Consider the following 19,104-nt stretch of genomic DNA (forward strand, 5'->3'; position numbering starts at 1 on the left):
CATTTACATTTTTGTACAACCATCACCACCATCCGTCTCCAAACTATTTTCATTTTCCCCAAATGAAACTCTATTCCCATTAAATAATAATTCCCACTCCTCCATTGTGGTTCGATTTGCATTTTCTGGTGGGCTAGTGATTTGAGCACACTATTATGTGCTTATTGGTCATTTGTATCAGGGTACTGTAAAATGTTCATGGAAATAGAATTAAAGGGAACTGGTGATAAGCCAGTCCCAAAGGGACAAATACCATATGTTCTCCCTAATAGAGCACCTAAAAGACAATCTGTAGAAATGAAATTGACACTTTGAGAAGCAATGACTTGAACAGCCCTTGTCTTGACTGTTGAGGAACAGGTTTTTTTTGTTGCTGTTGTTTGTTTGTTTTTTTGTTTTTCCCTTGATGGAGAATGGGACTGGGAATGGCTGACTGGCGCCAGCCCCTGCTTTGTGGGTTAACGTAGCAGAGAGCAGATCTCTTTCTCTTTCTGTGTTAGATAAAGTATTTTTGAAATGGAATTTTTAAATGTTTATTTTGGTACAAAATTGATTGAGGTCCATACATATGAGAGCTTTTCAAAAACTTCATGAAGATTGAGTATTAAGAAAAAGCGTTGCATGGGTTTAAGAATTATTTTGCATGGAAGGGTTTGAATTGTAATTTTCTATGAACTTTTTGAAGTGTCCACATAAAACTTTCGTGGGGAAATCTCTTTCAGATGAGTTGACTACCTTTAATTGGTTTATTTCCTTTTTAATTCTTGAGTCATGGAAATTCTTCATATATTATAAATACAGTCCTTGTCAGATACATGATTTATAAAAATTTTCTCCCCTTTTTTGTGTCGTCTTTTCACTTTCTTTTTTTTTAATTTTTATTTTTTGACAGGCAGAGTGGACAGTAAGAGACAGAGAGAAAGGTCTTCCTTTGCCGTTGGTTTACCCTCCAATGGCCGCCGCAGCTGGCGCGCTGCGGCTGGCGCACCGCGCTGATCCGATGGCAGGAGCCAGGTGCTTCTCCTGGTCTCCCATGGGGTGCAGGGCCCAAGCACTTGGGCCATCCTCCACTGTACTCCCTGGCCACAGCAGAGAGCTGGCCTGGAAGAGGGGCAACTGGGACAGAATCCGGCGCCCCGACTGGGACTAGGACCCTGTGTGCCGGCGCCGCAAGGCGGAGGATTAGCCTAGTGAGCCGCGGCGCCGGCCGTCTTTTCACTTTCTTGATGGCATCTGCTGAAGGACTGTAGTTTTGAACTTTGATGTTCAGTTTATCTGTTTTAACTTTTATGGCTCATACTTTGGTGTTATATTTAAGAAATCATTGTCTAATCCCAGGTGGCTATTTTGTCTCATAAGTTTCATAGTTGTAGCCTACTCCCAAACTAAAAAAAAAAAAAAATTATTTTCATTTAAGAGAGAGAGAATAATGAATCAATCAATCAATTTTTTCTTGGTTCACTGTGCCTGCAACAGCCAGGGTTGGACCAGGGTGAAGCCAGGGGCCTGGAACTCCAACTGGCTCTCCCACATAGCTGTAAGGGGCCCAAACGTTCAGGCCATCATCTCCTGCCTCCCAGGATGTATTAGCAGGAAGCTGGTTTAGAAGCAGAGATGCTGGAACTCAAATTGGCTATCTGATATTGTAGTGATGTGGGCATCCAAAGTGAAGGCAGCCTGTACTACTGGTGCATGATGCTTACTTCATACCAGCAATGGAGTGGACTGCTTTCTCCACATGGTGTTCTGACTCTGCTCTAGGAATACAGCCTTTTTTTTTTTTTTTGACAGGCAGAGTAGACAGAGACAGAGAGAAAGGTCTTCCTTTTTTCCGTTGGTTCACCCCCCAATGGCCTCCGCGGCTGGCGTGCTGCAGCCGGCGTACTGCACTGATCTGAAGCCAGGAGCCAAGTGCTTCTCCTGGTCTCCCATGCAGGTGCAGGACCCAAGGACTTGGGCTATCTTCTACTGCACTCCCGGGCCACAGCAGAGAGCTGGACTGGAAGAGGAGTGACCAGGACAGAATCCGGCGCCTCGACCTGGACTAGAACCTGGTGTGCCGGCTCCACAGGCGGAGGATTAGCCTAGTGAGTCACGGGGCCGGCCTGGAATACAGCCTCTTAATCGGTTCATGTGCTACAAGATCGGGTGCCGTGCTCCCTTTAAGCTATTATATTTCTGGCTACATAGGAAAGCAATTGGCTTTCTGGCTCCATCGTTGAATTGCCTCACATTTTACTGCCTTCATCCTTTGTATTCTATCCTCAAATAATATCCTGGTTTTTCTTAACTCCAGTGGTCATTACTTTCATCCCATTTCAGCAACATGTTCTAAGACCTTGCTGTTTTCCAAATGGACTAAATGCCTGTATCTGTACTCTGATTATAAACTCTTGACCTCTTTTTCCCACCCCTCAATTCTTCCCTCCCTCCCTCCTTTCTTTCCTTCCTCCTCCCACTCCTAGACCCTTTATTTCTGCTTTCTGAAGCTACTTATTTCCCTGTTTTTCGAGTTTCATTGTTTCCACAATGAGAAGCCCACTGGCTTTTGTTCCTATCCTTTCTGGTTTGTGCCGTGAATCTCTCAGTACTATGTGAATCATCCTGGTAGCATTGGACACTCAATGAATGATGAATGCATGAAGGCGGAAATTAACCAACCTTGGATCAGTCTGTTTGGCTTCCGCACCAGAACTGCTGGTCCTTGAGAGAAATTACACCTACACATGGATGAAATCAAATGGTGTCTCAATGCCGTCTGACAGTTTTACATGTTCCTAGCCATCATGCTGTCTCATTTTCTGAAACAGGTAGTTTTAAACATTGACTCTGTTCTTATTTCACAATATGCTCCCTCCCTCTTAGCAGATGGACTTCTTACTTCAATGAAATAAATTGAAGCCAGCACTAGGAATTTGCTTAGCATTCTTTTAGACTTTTTTATTTTTTAAAGATTTATTTATTTATTTGTAAGGCAGAGTGACAGAGAGAAAGAGGGAGGGAGAGAGGGACAGAGAGAGAGAGAGAAGTCTTCCATCCCCTGGTTCACTCCCCAGATGGCTGCAGTGGCTGGAGCTGCACTGATCCGAAGTCAGGAGCCAGGAGTCTCTCTTGGGTCTCCTACATGGGTGCAGGGGCCCAAGGACTTGGGCCATCTTCTACTGCTTTCCCAGGCCATAGCAGAGAGCTGAATTGGAAGTAGAGCAGCCAGGTCTCGAATCAGCGCCCATATGGGATGCTGGCACTGCAGGCAGTGGTTTTACTTTCTCTGCCACAGCACCAGCCCCTCTCCTTGATGTTTGCAAGACTAATAGCATCTGGGCCAATGCTCTCCTAACATTTCTTGTCCTGAACACTTTGTCCTTCCATTCTGGGCTTCTTTTTCTACCTGTGTTTTGGATGTTGCTCTGCCCACCCTTTCAAGAACCTTGCTGTATCATTTATTCTTTGGATCATCAACTCTTATTTCTCTACTGTCTTTCTCCTCTCAGCACGCAAACTATTAAAAACATGTTTTTGGAAAAATTATAGAAAAGGAAGAAAGGAGGAGGGTTGAGGGAGGGAGTGAGAGATGAAAGGGAGGGGAAGTATGATTATCTTCTTAGCTATGAAATACATGAAATGTTCTTTTTATATTAATAAAATATTTTTAAATGTTAAATCCACTAGCCTAAATCAAAATACTTGTGTACCCACCAGGTGTCCCTTTTCTCTTTTACCCAGCTTTTTGTAAGAGTGGTCTATTTTAGGTGTCTAGATTTTCTTATTTATGATTCATTCCTATACAATTTGCTACTTCACCTATGTTTATTGACCTCTTTATTGTTAAATCAAGCATGCTGTTGTAGTTTGTATGTAACTTATTATCTCTACCATTTCTACAAGGCTAGCTACTCTCTTCTCTCTTAATTCGCCTTCGGCAGTTTCTTAATAATTGCTGCTGCTACTACCATCAAGCTGGGCAGAATGGTCAGAGGCAGAGTGGAATTCCATTGTGTTCTTGTCTTTGCTTTTCTCCTGTAAGACCTTGAGGCCATAGGAATATTTTTAAGATACTTGCCACTGTATTTCTGAAAAATTATTTATCTAGAAGGAGAAGGTAGACCTATGTATTTAATATTTAACACAGAAAACGTCTTGGTATCTGCTTTTCAAAATGAGTGAGTTTTTTTATGGACTAGAAATGAAGTGTGGTAGGTGTTCTGGGTAACTTCATTTCTTTCTCTGTTTGTACTTTATTTTTTTCCCAATGAATGTGTATTTCTTCTTAGTAGAATAATGATATTTGAGGATACTAAGAGAATCAACTTTGACCTATTGTTACTTGATTTTATTCCCTTAGCTTCTTTGATCATAATATTGGCTTTATTCATTTTTCCTTTTCTACGGTAGCTGTGCCTACTGACTCTCACCGAGCGACTTCTGTCATCACTCTGTGTCTCTCCGGGTTTCCTAGAAAGCAATCCTATATCATCTGGTCTGCTTTTATGATCTCTGCTCTGTGTTCCCAGGGTACCCTTGGAAATCTTGCTTGGTCACTATGTCATTTGCCTTTGCATTCTCTGGGCCTAAATCTAGTACTCAGCACATGGTAGAAATTCACTGATAGGGTTTTGAATGTTGGAATAATAAGGCATAGAATTTGGGATGGATCTCATTAATATCAGCATGCCCCTTTGTGGTTCTCATGTTTCTTTAAGATCTGTGTGAAAAAACATGTATTAATTAACGTTAAGTTTATACTTTATATGTTGCATTGATAGGCCATGCTAACCCAGCTCCAGGCACTTTACTTAAATGCAATGTGTTTTCTTCATTTATCATTGGAAGACAGGAGGTTGATAATTCCATAGTTCATTGTAACACAGAGCCTTGATATAAAGTTTTTAAATAATGTCTCCAAGTGCATGAGTTAGAGCAAACCTGCAGTGATGTGCGTAGAACGTGTCACACTGACTCGTACAGAAAGGTAAACACACCAGCTCTCCTCTGTGTAACTGCTTATCTCACAGTTGTTTTCTTTTCTAGGTTCAACAGATAGATCGCGTGGTGGAAGTTGTGGAGGAAACCATCAAAGGTAACTGTTGAAAATGAGATAAGCAGATGTATATGTTTTCTGAGCTACATCATAAAAATACCACTCAGTTAACAGTGACCAAGCATCTTTACAAAGAGTTTTACCTTACAGATAAAGTTATAAAAGTTCATTCTTGGCCTCTTGCATTGCCCAATCTAGTGTAGGAGGAAGAAATTATAGATTTGTTTGGCTTATGAATGAATCAATGAATCATGTGATTCATTTACTCTTTAAAAGTTTTATATCAAATGGTTTCAGTTTGAATCTCAGATCAGAAGAAAGAATTTAATCAATTTTAAAGTAAGGAAATATTGTCACTTGCATACTTAACACATAATTAGCTGCGGTTTTCTTCTTTTGAAAGTTACTTTTAAAAATAGTATTTTGATTCTTCAGATTGTAGTTTTTGTAGTTATGCCAGTAAATGGGATTGCACTTAATTTTGTTAAACAGTGCTCACTGTAACAAATTCTCATGGAAGACACTGAGAAGTAAATAATTCTCAATTCTGTGGTTTAATTTTATGTATTTGTAGACTTTTTTCCATGTGTTTTTTTACACCAAAGGAAAAATCATTATTCTAGCACTGAAATAGTAAATGAATTGATGCTCTCACTTAAAATTTAACTATTTTGTTATAAATGAAAACTTTATAATTGTTAACTCTGTACTTTTCCTGTTTTTTTTTTTTTTAACATTTATTTTACTTATCTATAAGACATAATGAGAGAGAGAGAAATATCTTCTATATGCTGGTTTACTCTCTAAAATGGCAGCAATGGCCTGGGGTTGGGCCAGGCCAAAGCCAGGAGCCAGGAGCTTCATCTGGGTCTCCCATGTGAGTGCAGGGGCTCATGCATTTGGGCCATCCTCCACTGCTATCCCAGGCACATAAGCAGGGAGCCAGGACATGAACCAGCACCCATTTGTAGTGCCGGCACTGCAGACAGAGGCTTACCCTTCTGTGCCATAGTGTCAGCCTTTGTACTTTTCCTATTGACTTGTATCTACTGTCTCCAGCTGACTTTGATTTATTAATTTTGAAAATCTTTGATGTATTAGATCTCATGATCGCTGAATATGGAATGATGAGACTTTACTTTAATCTTTTTTGTGAAAGTCCAAAATAAAAAGTCAGTATAAAAATTTTTTGATAATAAATGTTTGCAAACTACAGCCTCATTGTGGAGAATCTACAAGTGTGAGCATTTAGTACTGTGCTAACGCTTCACATGGCTTGAGCAATTTAATCTTCATGTTAGTGCTGTGAAGTGAAGGTTATCTTGCAGATGAGACACAGGACAGTCAGCTAGTGTGGGAAAGAACTTGGATTTGAATCTAAGGAATCTGGCCTCGTACTTTGTTTCGTGATTCACACTGTCCAGGTGTTTCTTTGCTTTATCTCAGTTGAGAGCCGCTGTCTTAAAGATTTTCTGATTGTGTTACTTCAGCAGTATTTTGAGATATTTGAGGGTATTGTTGCTTTATTCATCTTGTGTCTTGGGCATTAGACAAGTACTGGCCACACAGTAATTAAAAAAAAAAATAGTGGTGGTGAAGATAGCATAGGAGAAAATCTAGGTGCCCTTCAGTATGACAGTGACATTTTAGATGCAACATAAAAGGTAAAATCCATGAAAGAACTAATTGATAAGTTGTATGTCATTAAAATTGAAAGCTTTTCACCTACAAAAGACACTATCAAGAGAATTAGAAAAGCAAGCCACAGTGTGGGAGAAAATACGTGCAGAAGATAATATGATAAAGGAATATTTTACAAAATGCACAAAGAAGTCTTAAAACTCAACAGTAAGAAAATCAGCAGTCTGGTTAAAAAAGAATGGGCTAAGAAACCTACCAGACACTTAACCTAAGAAGATACACAGATGACTCATGGGCATGTACAGAGTGGCTCACCATCAGATGTCACCAGTGAATTATAAGTTAATCAGCAGAGATGTGCCACTACACACCCAGTACAATAGCTGGAACCTGGCACACTGACAACACCACATTCTGGCAAGAATTTCCTGGAAAAACAAGAACTCTCATTCATGCTGGTGATAGCGCAACTTGTTGCTGCTACTTTGGAAGACAGCTCTTGGCAGTTTGGTACCAAACCAGGCATAGTCTTAGTGTGTAATCCAACCGTTGTGCTCCTCACCATGGATCAGTGAGATGAAAACTCATAAGCACTGGTACGTGATGTCTGTAGTAGCTTCATTCATAACTGGCAGAACTTCAGCGCAACAAAAGTGTCCTTCTGTAAGTGGATGAATCAGTAAACTGGGACAAAGTAGAAAATTGAATTTATTCAGCACTGAATAGAAAGGATCCATCAACCCTCTGAAAAAAACATAGAGGGCTTCTAAATGCATATTACAAAAAGAGGCTAATGTGAAAATCTACATTCTGTGTGCCATTCTGCAAAGGGTGAGGCATTAGTCTGTGTTTCATTACTGTAACAAATATCCAAGGGAAGCTGCTTAGGAAAAAGGAAGTTTATTTCTCCTTGTAGTTTTCAGGTTCCTAGTCCAAGGTCAGTGGACCCTGTTGGTGGGGCATCAGAAGCTGGCGGGGATGGCAGAACATTCGCAGAACAAGCATCACATGAGCCGTAGCAGGTGGACTCTGGAGATCCTAAAAGGATCCGTGGTTGTAAGTGGTTAAAGGATAGGAAGCGATGAATATACCAAGCCCAGAAATACTATGGCAGTGCAGAGGAGACCCAGGAAAGTAGAGGTACTGGCAGCATGAACTTGCCATCAGAGAAAGCTGCAAGCAGTGTGCCCATGCAAGCCTTGGAAAACTGCAGGTGTCGGCATACAAAGCCAGCCTCAGGGAAGAGCATGTGGGCAGAGACCCACAGAGCCTCCAGATCCGGACTGGGAACCTCCAAAATCATGAGCAACAATAACCCCCATTTTTTTTATTTAATTTTTATTTACTTATTTATTTGACAGGTAGAGTTACAGACAGTGAGAGAGAGAGACAGAGAGAAAGGTCTTCCTTCCTTTGGTTCACTCCCCAAATGGCCGGAGCTATGCCGATCTGAAGCCAGGAGCCAGGTGCTTCCTCCTGGTCTTCCATGCGGGTGCAGGGGCCCAAGAACTTGGGCCATCCTCCACTGCCTTCCCCGGCCACAGCAGAGAGCTGGACTGGAAGAGGATTAGCTGGAACTAGAACCAGCGCCCATATGGGATACCGGCGCCACAGGCGGGGGATTAACTTAGTACACCACGGCGCCGGCCCCTAACCCCCATCTTTTATAAATAGAGTCCCTCAGATACTTGCTATAGAGATGAAATCTGGCCATTATGGTTCTGTGTGATAACGTACTGGCAGTATACATTTGATGAAGCCGTACAATGGACAACACCAAGAGTGTGCTCTCCTGTAAGCTGTGAGCTGTGGGTGTAGACTCATTGAGTAGTAGTAGACTCATTGAGTATAACAGGTATGACATTTGCAGAAAGGATATTAATAGTAGGAGAGGCAGTAATACATGGAAATTCTGTACTTCTGTTCAATTTTGTTGCCTATCAGCTCTAAAAAATAAAATCTTTCAATAAAATTAATGGTAATTAGCAATTAGCAGTGTGCTTAAGAGTTTGTCGAAGGCCAGCGCGGCGGCTCACTAGGCTAATCCTCTGCCTTGCGGCGCCGGCACACCGGGTTCTAGTCCAGGTCGGGGCACCGGATTCTGTCCCAGTTGCCCCTCTTCCAGGCCAGCTCTCTGCTGTGGCCAGGGAGTGCAGTGGAGGATGGCCCAGGTGCTTGGGCCCTGCACTCCATGGGAGACCAGCAGAAGTACCTGGCTCCTGCCATTGGATCAGCGTGGTGTGCTGGCCGCAGCGCGCCGGGGGCGGTGGCCATTGGAGGGTGAACCAACGGCAAAGGAAGACCTTTCTCTCTGTCTCTCTCTCTCACTGTCCACTCTGCCTGTCAAAAAATAAAAAAATAAATAAAAGAGTTTGTCGAATGACTTGTATAGGTACAGTTTCTACAAGAAATGACAGAAGTCCTGTCGCACAGCACTGCCTTCCCTCAGCTTGGTTGATTAGGGATGCCTTCTCACTGTTGGGTTTGGACTTGAATGGACAGCGAGAGCTGAGATGAAGATACGGTTGATGGAGATCATCACGGATGGGCTCGATACAGGCATGGGAACATTGATGAATTAGTGTTCGTAATGTGACCAGCGGGATTTAGAGACATGGGGGATAATGGTGATACCTGTGCTTAGTTTGCATATTAGGAAGTCAAAGATTTGAAGGAGTTAAAAGGCTTGTTTGGGACCTCTTTGTTAGTGGAGAGCTGCGACCATCAGTGCAGTTTTGTTCACTGCTCTCTGTTTTTACTGCCCATACTTCTTTTGGACAGTCACTGTCAGTGAGGTAATGTTGTGTTTGTAGAAGCTAATCAATTCTTGATTATCTTTCAGCATGCTGTTTTTCTGAGGCCCAGTTTTCTGAGATTAAAGTAGGGAAGATTAAATGGATAATACTTTTGAGTTACCCAGAACATAAGAGGGACTCAGTTCATGTTAGTGTTTCCCACTTACCACCTGCTCGACACCTGGCCTGCTGGAAAAATCCAGCTGCTCCCGGCCATCAGGACTCTGCTTTCAGTCCGAGTCTGTGTGCAGCTGCCATGAACCTGGGATTACCTACTCACCTGCACGTGCTCCTTCACCGTACCAGTCACCCATCAAATTAATTGGAAGCTTCTTAGTATGATCTTAATTGTCTTCTACTGAATTCCACCATTTTTGCTTTTCCTTCCATCACCTCCATACAGATACCCTTTGTTGCAGTCAGCCTCTTGTATATTATTTTCAGGTTGCTTTACACGCATCTTTGGGTCCTCTACAAAAGTGCATTTTGTGCCTTTAGATCTACTCTCTGCCTTGACCTGCACCCCTGGTGACCAACCTGTGTGGATTATAGCAGTAAGACCATTGCCACGTGGCATCCAGTTGGATTTAGCTTATTGGAGTTTGGAGGTGATGAGACTATAAGCAGAGGAAAAAATGATAGCAGCTTCATTATCTTTTGCAAATAGAGTGTGGAATTATACATTAATTGTGATATTTTCTATTTTGGCTTGACTGTTCTTAACACAGTAGTAAATTGATATTTCTTCAGTGCTTTATATCTGAGTTCTCTAAAGACAGAAACACAAAGTGGAAGCTAGATCATGTTAGAGAGCTAAGATCTAAATCTTTGATAGGAAAATAAATGCACATAAAAATTAGGATCATCTTAAAAAACCCTATATTGTCAGGGAAATAAGTTATAACATAACTAAGTGGAAATATTGGTGACATTGAGCAGTTTGACAGCTCAGTTGTGGGTAGATCAGAAATTTAAATTTCATTTTCTCTTGAATAATTTAAGAATTTTACTTCATTGGTTTTAGTATGTCTTTCCTTTAGTGACATAGTGAACCCTAATGTTGATATTAGTAGGGATATGGTAAAAATATTCAGTTCTTTTTAACATTCTACATTGCATGATTTGTGTGTGTGTGTGTGTGTGTGTTTCTGCATTTTTTCTTTAATTCTGTAACACTGCATAGCAGAAATGTAACAGTTACTTCTGAGACAGGGAGACTAAATACTGGTTTCATTTACTTGTTAATTTGAGGGGAAAAAGCTCATTTGTGGAGTCTGGTTAGGGTATCAACTGTGGGTAGATTTTAGGTGGAAGTTTATGGATTTTAAGCAAAAGCATTTCTACTTATGTCAGCTCTACCACTCAATAACACAGTGCACTTTTATAGAGTAATAAAGAAATAGTAAATGAAATGTCCTTATAAAAGATGGTTTCCAGCACATTTATCGTCATTCTGCAAATGCAAGTGCACAGTTGCTTTAAGTTACACTGAAAAGTCAGCTGCTGATGTGCTGTGTTCAGTACTGGGTTCTGCTATTGACAGTGTCATCTTTTTAAAAATATTTTTTATTAATATAAAGAAAACAGATTTCATGTATTCCATAGATACAATTCTGAAAAGATAACCTTATTTGCATCCCTTCCTCCCTCCCGGAAACCCTCCTCCTTTTTTCCTTTGCTTTTATTCCTTTAATTTTTGAAATAACTTTTTTATTTCACGTATACAGTTTTAAAAGTCAAATGATACTTTCTGCCATATCCTCCCTAACTCCCACCCTCCTTCCTCCTCCTCTTATTTTTCTTTTAATTTTTACGATGACCCACTTTGGATTTTCTTTATAATTTAAAAGCTTTTTTTTTTTTTGACAGGCAGAGTGGGCAGTGAGAGAGAGAGACAGAGAGAAAGGTCTTCCTTTGCCATTGGTTCACCCTCCAATGGCCGCCGCAGCCAACGCACTGTGGCCGGCGCACCGCGCTGATCTGAAGCCAGGCGCCAGGTGCTTCTCCTGGTCTCCCATGGGGTGCAGGGCCCAAGCACTTGGGCCATCCTCCACTGCACTCCCTGGCCACAGCAGAGAGCTGGCCTGGAAGAGGGGCAACCGGGACAGAATCCGGCGCCCCGACCTGGACTAGAACCTGGTGTGCCGGCGCCGCAAGGCGGAGGATTAGCCTATTGAGCCGCGGCGCCGGCCCTATAATTTAAAAGCTTAACCCTCCACTCAATAAAGAATTCAACAGGTAATAAGTAGAAAAACCACTGTTTGTCGGGAGTATAGATAAGAGCTATGGACAACAACCAAATCTCAAAATGTCAATGTTGTTCACATACATCACTTTTTTGTATTCTGTATATTAGTTACCACAAATGAGGGAAAACATACCATAATGTTTGTCTTTTTGGGACTGCTTATCTTTAACAACCCACACAGTCTCCTTGGTTCTCAGTTTCCTGATTGTGCATTGTCTTAACTTGGATGATGCCTTCCATCCTCAAATTCTTGGAGTATATGCGTTTGTGATCTAAAATTGAATTTCAAAGGCTGCCGTTCAAATGAGCTGTTGATGTTTTAGATGGTGATCTCTGGCAAAGTTTATTCAAATGTGACTGGCCTCCTTTTTGTGGCTCAGTCTCTCTGTGCCAGGTTTACAAAGTGAAGTAGAAGACATTAAACGCAGACGCCCCCATACCTTCTAGAGAAGAGGGGCTCGACGCTCTTGAGTTGTGATGCGGTTCTGGGCAATGATGAGCCTTGCTCAAGTTTTGTGCATCTTGGAAGTAACCTTCCTTTCTACCTAGAGGCAAGCTTCTTTCTAGAACCCTGAGAAAGGTAGTTTTAGTTTTGATAACTGAAGTCCATAAGACAAAGGTAGTTTGAGAGAGTTTTGTATCAGGTAGAACCATCCCCTGGAGCAGGGATCCTCCACTGTGTTTGTAGAGAGAGAGAGGAGTGGTGGCTGAAGGGGTCCCTAGCGGAAGAGATGATAGGCCAGTTCATCAGAGGCCTGGGGATGCTGTAGGTTGCAGTTTCTGCCCTGTGACCCCTCACCAAACCCCTGGCCATCTTGAGCTGCTGGTGGAACTGGGCAAAGATTCTTGTGGTCCCTCTCCTAGATCCATGGTCATTGTGAACCACTGCCAGAGCTGGATGAGGATCATATCACTTCAGACGTTCCCTGGGCACAAGTGCTAAGACTTATCGAGAATTCAGATGTTCCCTAGGCACAAGTGCTAAGATTTATCCAGACTCATATGACGTTCCCACTGTGTTACCTATGCTTTCTTCCCCTTCTGTCATATTCAGGAAAGCATTTCATAGTGCAAGTGAGTGACTTCATAGGGATGACCTTGAATCTGCTTTAATTTACGTATTTAACAAATCATTCACTGACTTGATTATCATTATCAATGCAACCGTGTGTGACCTATTTCCTGTCTCTCCAGAGCTTTTAAAATAAATGGAATATGACTTTCACTTCTAGTGTTTGACAGTTTTGAAAACCTCCTTGCCTTGCTTTGGAGAAGCATTGTTAGCACTGCAGGTCTTGATAGAAGTACAGTTGCATTAGTAGCAGCCAGGGTTGTGAACTTCAGTCTCGCTCCTTGTAGCTTCCACCTCTTCATACATGGGAATTCATTTATGCTCCATAGGAACCCTGGCATTACTGATTGTGTGCTTAAGAAGGGCTTACATGTCCAGAGACCTTGCCCTCTGGTTCCAGATCCCATGTTCTTTCTGTTGCGTGAGCTGCTTACATTGAACTTGGGGAAGTGAGCAAGAAATACCCATTGGTTATCATTTCTTTAGCCCGTAGCTGTTGTTTAAGATCATTTCCTACCTCTTTCTAATTCCCTTCAGATTCTGTCGTCAAATAGGTCCTTTCCATGTCTTATTTCCTCTTTCGTTTCTTTTTCCTTTTCCATTTTCTTAGTTTTACTTGCCGTTTTATTTTTTGCCAACATAAAAAAAGTCTTGATTATGGTAAAATATCATTTTTGTTAGTAGGAGTGAGCATAGATTTGTTTGATTTGTTAAAAAATGTAGATTGAATATTTTGGTCATAATTTACTGTAAAAGTGCTTAAATTAGGAAATGAGGAAATAAAAGTATTCTGTAACCACAAACAACCAATAAAAAGCTCACCTAATCAATACAAACCTCGTGAGGAGATGCTGCAGAGACAGTTCCCATGTGTGTGTGGGGGGGGGGTTGAGTGTGGGGGTGTGTGTACATTTGGATAATTTTTGAAGGTTTTAGTATGAAACACACTTTATATAGTTTTAACTTTTCAGTGATTAGGTCAGGACTATCTTCCCTTTTTTTTTTTTTTTTGTTTTTGTTTTTGTTTTTTAAGGATGTGGATCATGTTCTAAGTCTTAAGTTTCTAATCTAGGCAAGTATTGCAGCTCTAACACAAAGTATTTTTATGTAGATTTAACAGTTCATAACCACCATTAATTGCCATTTCTTAGAATTTAGTTTGTATTAGTTTTTTGGCTAGAACTAGGAATTTCAAACCCACATAATTTCTATTTCATAAATTATATTTTAGGAGCATTTTCATTTTTGGAGGTGAGTTTTTTCACCCTGGGGCTCCTTCATGAATAAATTTTTTTCAGTGAAATCTGGTTTTAGTGATAGGCTTTTAACTAGGTTGGTTTTAAGACGTGGAAAATCAGCAACAAGCAAGAATTGTAGCAAATGCTGTGAAATGTGTTATCATGGATGTGAACCCATTCTGCCTGCGCAGACTCCCAGAGCACACTTCCCTCTCCTGGGCGCCTCTCCTGATCTGCCTTGGGTGTTGGCCACTCCCTCACCGGGTCCGTCTTCCACCATCCACCATCCCTGGGAACACTGAGTGGGCTGTTTCTGATGCTTCACACCAGTTGCTGGTTTGCAGGTCTGTTTTCCTTTAGGGCAGAAATGCAGGTCTTGGCTCCAGAGAGAATAGCGTTGGGAAGGGAGGTGGGGTCTATTTTGAAAGTCTTGATGTTATTTAATAAGTGATAAAATACTTCATACGTACTTCCCTTTTAAGGTCATCTATAGTGTTGTGGGTCTTCTGTTTCACTTACACACATGCACTAATGTGTTACGTTGCAATAGATTAATATAAAGTATGAATTCTCTTTGTTTTTCTTACCTTTCTAAGCTTAAGGCACTGCTGACATTTCTACAGGGCAATGAAACCCTTTATCAGGGACTGAGAGGATATGAGTTTAAAGGCAAGCAAACCCCTGATCCTAACCTCCTATATGTAATGCGCTTATACTGATGGCAGTGCAAGTATATTTAGCTCTTTTAAAAAATTATTTATGAATGAGAGATGGACAGATAGGTTAATCTCATCCACTGGTTTACTCTTCAAATGCTTGCAACAGCTTGGGCTGGGCCAGGCTGAAAGCAGGAACCTAGAACTCAGTCCAGGTCAGGTGTCCATTTGGAGACTGAGCCTTCACCTGCTGTTTTCTAGGGTGCGTTTGCAGGGAGCTGAGAGGGAGGGTGGAGCCGAGACGCAAGCCCAAGTTCTCGGATCTGGGATATGAGTGTCCAGCGCTGCAGTTTACACTGCTGCACCAGACACCACCCCGAACTGCGGGTGAAATGAAGGGCTCCAAGGATGGACAGGCACTCTTAAAGAGACATGGACAGGCCAACTCTCTGCTTCCCATCTCTGCTGTCATCCTTTATAGTGGCTTCAGTTGAATAATAGCAGGAAAGTTGAAATTGTAATTTCTGGTAGAAATGGGAATCTGAGATTTAGTTTTAAAAGTTAAGTATGTCTTGTAGGAGTAGGGTTTGGTCTAGCAGTTAAGATACCTACTTCCCGCTTCAGAGTATACAGTTTTATTTATTTATTGGCATAAAGATTTATTTATTTGAAAATCAGAGTTACACTGAGAGGGAGGGGGGGGAGAGAGAGAGAGAGAGAGGGAGGGAGGGAGGGAGGGAGGTCTTCCATCCCCTGGTTCACTCCCCAATTAGCCACAATGGCCGGAGCTGTGCCAATCTGAAGCAAGGGCCAAGAACTTCTTCCAGGTCTCCCACACAGGTGCAGGGGCCCCAGGACTTGGGCCATCTTCTACTGCTTTCCCAGGCCACAGCAGAGAGCTGTGATTGGAAGTAGAACAGGTGGCAGCTTTACCTGCTATACCACAGAGTATACCGTTTTGATTATCTCTTCTGGTTCTTGACTTCAGCTTCCTGCCAAGGCAGACCCTGGGCAACAACAGATGATAGCTCAGGTAGTTGGGTTCTTGCTACCTATGTGAAAAACCTGAATTGAATTTCCAGCTCAGACTTAAGCCCAGCCCTGGCCATCATGGGCATTTGTGGAATGAACCAGTAGATGGGAGCTATCTCTGAATTTAAAAAAAAAAAAATGCAGGCGAGTCTTTTGTAGCTAGAGAATGATCTGAGGAGTTCTCTTAAGGATCAGAACTAGTTTCGAGGTATTGATGTGTGGCTGCTTTGACTTTTTACAGTGTATTTATTTGAAAGACTAACAGAGGGGAAGGAGGAGGTGGAGGGGGGCGAGGAGGAGATCTACAATAGCTGGCACTGGGTCAGACTGAAGCCGGGAAGTTGATCTGGTTCTCCTACATGGGTGGTAGCTACCCAGGTACTTGGACCAGCATCTGCTGCCTCTTAGGTACATTAGCAGGAAGCTGGAATGGAAGTGGAGCCAGAACTCAATCCCAGGCACCCCAAAAACTGGGATGCAGGCATAAAAAATAGCAGCTTAACCCACTCCACAACAATACCTGCCCCTGCTTTGACTTTTGGCTGTTTTGTTGTACATTTGATTTAGACTGAAAAATAAATTGGTATCACCGTCATCTCCTACTGTCATAAAAGGCATGTCTTCTTGCAAAAGATATAATTAACCCACAGAATGAGCTGCCTGTTGTAATGTGTCCCCAGAAGGTATCTCCCTTAGAGTTTGGAGGACATTTTGCTTACATGGATTATTTGCTAAATGCATCTTTTGCTTAAAGATAAAATAGTTGTTTTTAATTATAGTAACAGCAATGTGCAAATGGAAGAAAAATTGCTCAAGAACCTTCCTTACGATAGATGTGTTCATTTTCCTCTGGTCTCTTCCACATTTCCTGTTTATACAAAAGTCTTACCTTATTATCATAGTTTAGATAGTGTGCAACAGACATTTTGGTATTAAATAATCCACAGACTTCTAAAGATTTCATCTTTGTCGCTCCCCCTCTTCGCGGAGGAAGGACACAGGACCCTGCGCTGTTCTTTTGTCTGCTCGGCCCTTCCTGGGTTTGCTGCTGGTCCTTCCCGGGTTGGCTGCCGACCCTTCCACCTCCGTGGAAGGGCGGTTCCCCCTGCCACTTTCCCCACTTCCGCGGGGGAGCTGCACACCGCCGACCGGCTCTCTCGGGGGCTGCTCAGATGTTATCCGGATGTTCCTGGTGCATGTTGTCTCTCTCCTCCTTTATAGTCCTCTTCCACCAATCCCAACTCTGCTACCCACATGCCGAGCTCACTGCTCTCCTCCAATCAGGAGCAGGATCAGCTCCTGCAGGTTATTGGTCGAACTGGAGGCAGCTGTGTAGAAGTTGTTTGGTTTCTTTCTCTCAGCGCCATATTGTGGGAGAGCAGATGCATAGAATAAGTCTTAATTCCAGTAACAGTCTAGTCCGAGTTGCTCCCCACAATCTTCTTACTAGAATCTTACCTTAGTTGCTCTCCCCGACCCCCGTACCCTCCTAGCTGCCTTCCAAGAAAGGCGTTAACCTCGGGAAGCTCATTTTACTTACACCCTGATTTAGACCTTGAGTTGATTCTGAAGGGTCTTGCCTCATTTCAGTGTCTTTTTCTAGGTGTCATTGTTCTAGTTAACAGTGAAGCTGTTTAAACTCTCTGAAAGACAGGAAGTTGTCTAATCTTAGTAACTAAAAATTGGAGTTTGATTTTTCAAGATCTGGTGTTCTTGTCAATTCTAGAATTACCTGCTAAGTTTTCCAACTGGGAATTGTGACAAGACTGTTTTTTCCACTGAACCCAACTTCTTATTTTGTTTTCCTTTTTTTTTTAAATTTTTTAATTTTTATTTTTTTGACAGGTAGAGTGGACAGTGAGAGAGAGAGACAGAGAGAAAAGTCTTCCTTTGCCGTTGGCTCACCCTCCTATGGCCGCCACGGCCGGCGCGCTGCGGCCGGCGCACCACGCTGATCTGATGGCAGGAGCCAGGTACTTATCCTGGTCTCCCATGGGGTGCAGGGCCCAAGCACTTGGGCCATCCTCCACTGCACTCCCTGGCCACAGCAGAGAGCTGGCCTGGAAGAGGGGCAACCGGGACAGAATCCGGCGCCCCGACTGGACTAGAACCCCGTGTGCTGGCACCACAAGGCGGAGGATTAGTCTATTGAGCTGCGGCGCCGGCCTTGTTTTCCTTTTAAGATGAAAGTATTTCAAGGGGGAGTCACACCTTAGTGTGTATATCAGAAGATGCCTGTTTTCCTGAGAAGTGCCTGCACAGGAGGAATGATACAGCAGACAATCTTTTGACTATACATCTCCATCTCTTTTCTTTGTGTTTGAATAGTTACAAACACCTGTTAGTGATGTGTGCCGTGACAACTGATTAAATTGAGCACTGTTGTCAAGTATTCTTAAATACTATTCAAATGAACATGACCAAATTTACGTAAGGGAGAACTGAAGGCTGTATTACATTGACTCATTTTTTTTTTTCTTTGCTCTTGAATTTTCTGCCAGTCTTCTGCTTTCTACCCTGGCATTGTGTGTGTTGGATTGCTTTACTAGGAAGTTTTCCAGAAGGTCAGCCCACAGCTGAGGGTTCAGACAAGTCTTCTCAGTGCGTTTTTTTTAATAGGACTGAATTTGTAGGAAGTGAGAGCAGCCAGCAAGAGATCAAGAAATCCTGGCATGAGCCCTCCCTGGTGGTGGTAGAGGTGGGTGGTCACATAGTAAGGAAACAAATGCATGGCCTTTACAGTTAGGTGGGTTGAATAAAGTATTGGAAGAAAGTCTTGCTGTTCACAGACCCCTTAGAAGAAAACGAAATTAAAGGGAAAAAGAAACAATAGGATTCCAAGTTGCCAGATCATTACTGTTTCTGTAATAGGTGATGCTAACCTATTGCTCATACGTACGATGCACTATAGCTTTGAGAACTAAAAGGGGAAAGATCAGTTTGTGTGTTAAGAACCTGTCTCAGCTAAGAAGTATGATTTGTAGGTACTCATGTTTATATCTCTCAGCTAGTACCTGTGCTTATGTTTCAAACATGTGTTCTTTTCTTCTTGAGAATGACCATTACAGTGGACTTCCTGATACATTGGCAGGCTGAATTTTTTGGTATTTATAGGTGGGATGGATTCCCTCCAATCTAATAGTATTCTAATGCATTTAGCACTGTGGGAATTAGAAAAGATGTCTATTCTTCAAGATCCATAGACAACATTGAACATTGATTCATCTACGATAGCAATTGTTCAGATCTAGCATAGTGCTTCGGTTTTACTTCTTAGAGGTTTCCCAATGTCATGAATTCAGAGCTGTGCACACAATTGTGAGTTATATAAAAGCTAGCTTTTTGGTTAGAAAGTTTTGACATATAAGAATTGTACCTGTGATA

The 19,104-nt window shown here is 42.2% G+C and overlaps 1 protein-coding gene across 11 annotated transcripts in view; it reads left to right on the plus strand.

Moving 5' to 3' along the window:
• Positions 1-19,104, plus strand: part of CDKAL1 (CDKAL1 threonylcarbamoyladenosine tRNA methylthiotransferase) — a 731,906-nt gene that overhangs the window by 227,168 nt on the left and 485,634 nt on the right. For all 11 annotated transcript variants that reach the window (XM_008262511.5, XM_002714231.6, XM_089333341.1 and 8 more), the window contains one exon: positions 5,029-5,077. In XM_008262511.5, coding sequence (XP_008260733.1) covers positions 5,029-5,077 — 49 coding nt within the window. The remainder of the gene's footprint in view (positions 1-5,028; positions 5,078-19,104) is intronic.

The sequence above is a fragment of the Oryctolagus cuniculus genome, chromosome 5, assembly GCF_051225735.1.
Source record: "Oryctolagus cuniculus isolate XC-2025 breed Fujian yellow rabbit chromosome 5, ASM5122573v1, whole genome shotgun sequence".
NCBI classification, from domain to species: Eukaryota; Metazoa; Chordata; class Mammalia; order Lagomorpha; family Leporidae; genus Oryctolagus; species Oryctolagus cuniculus.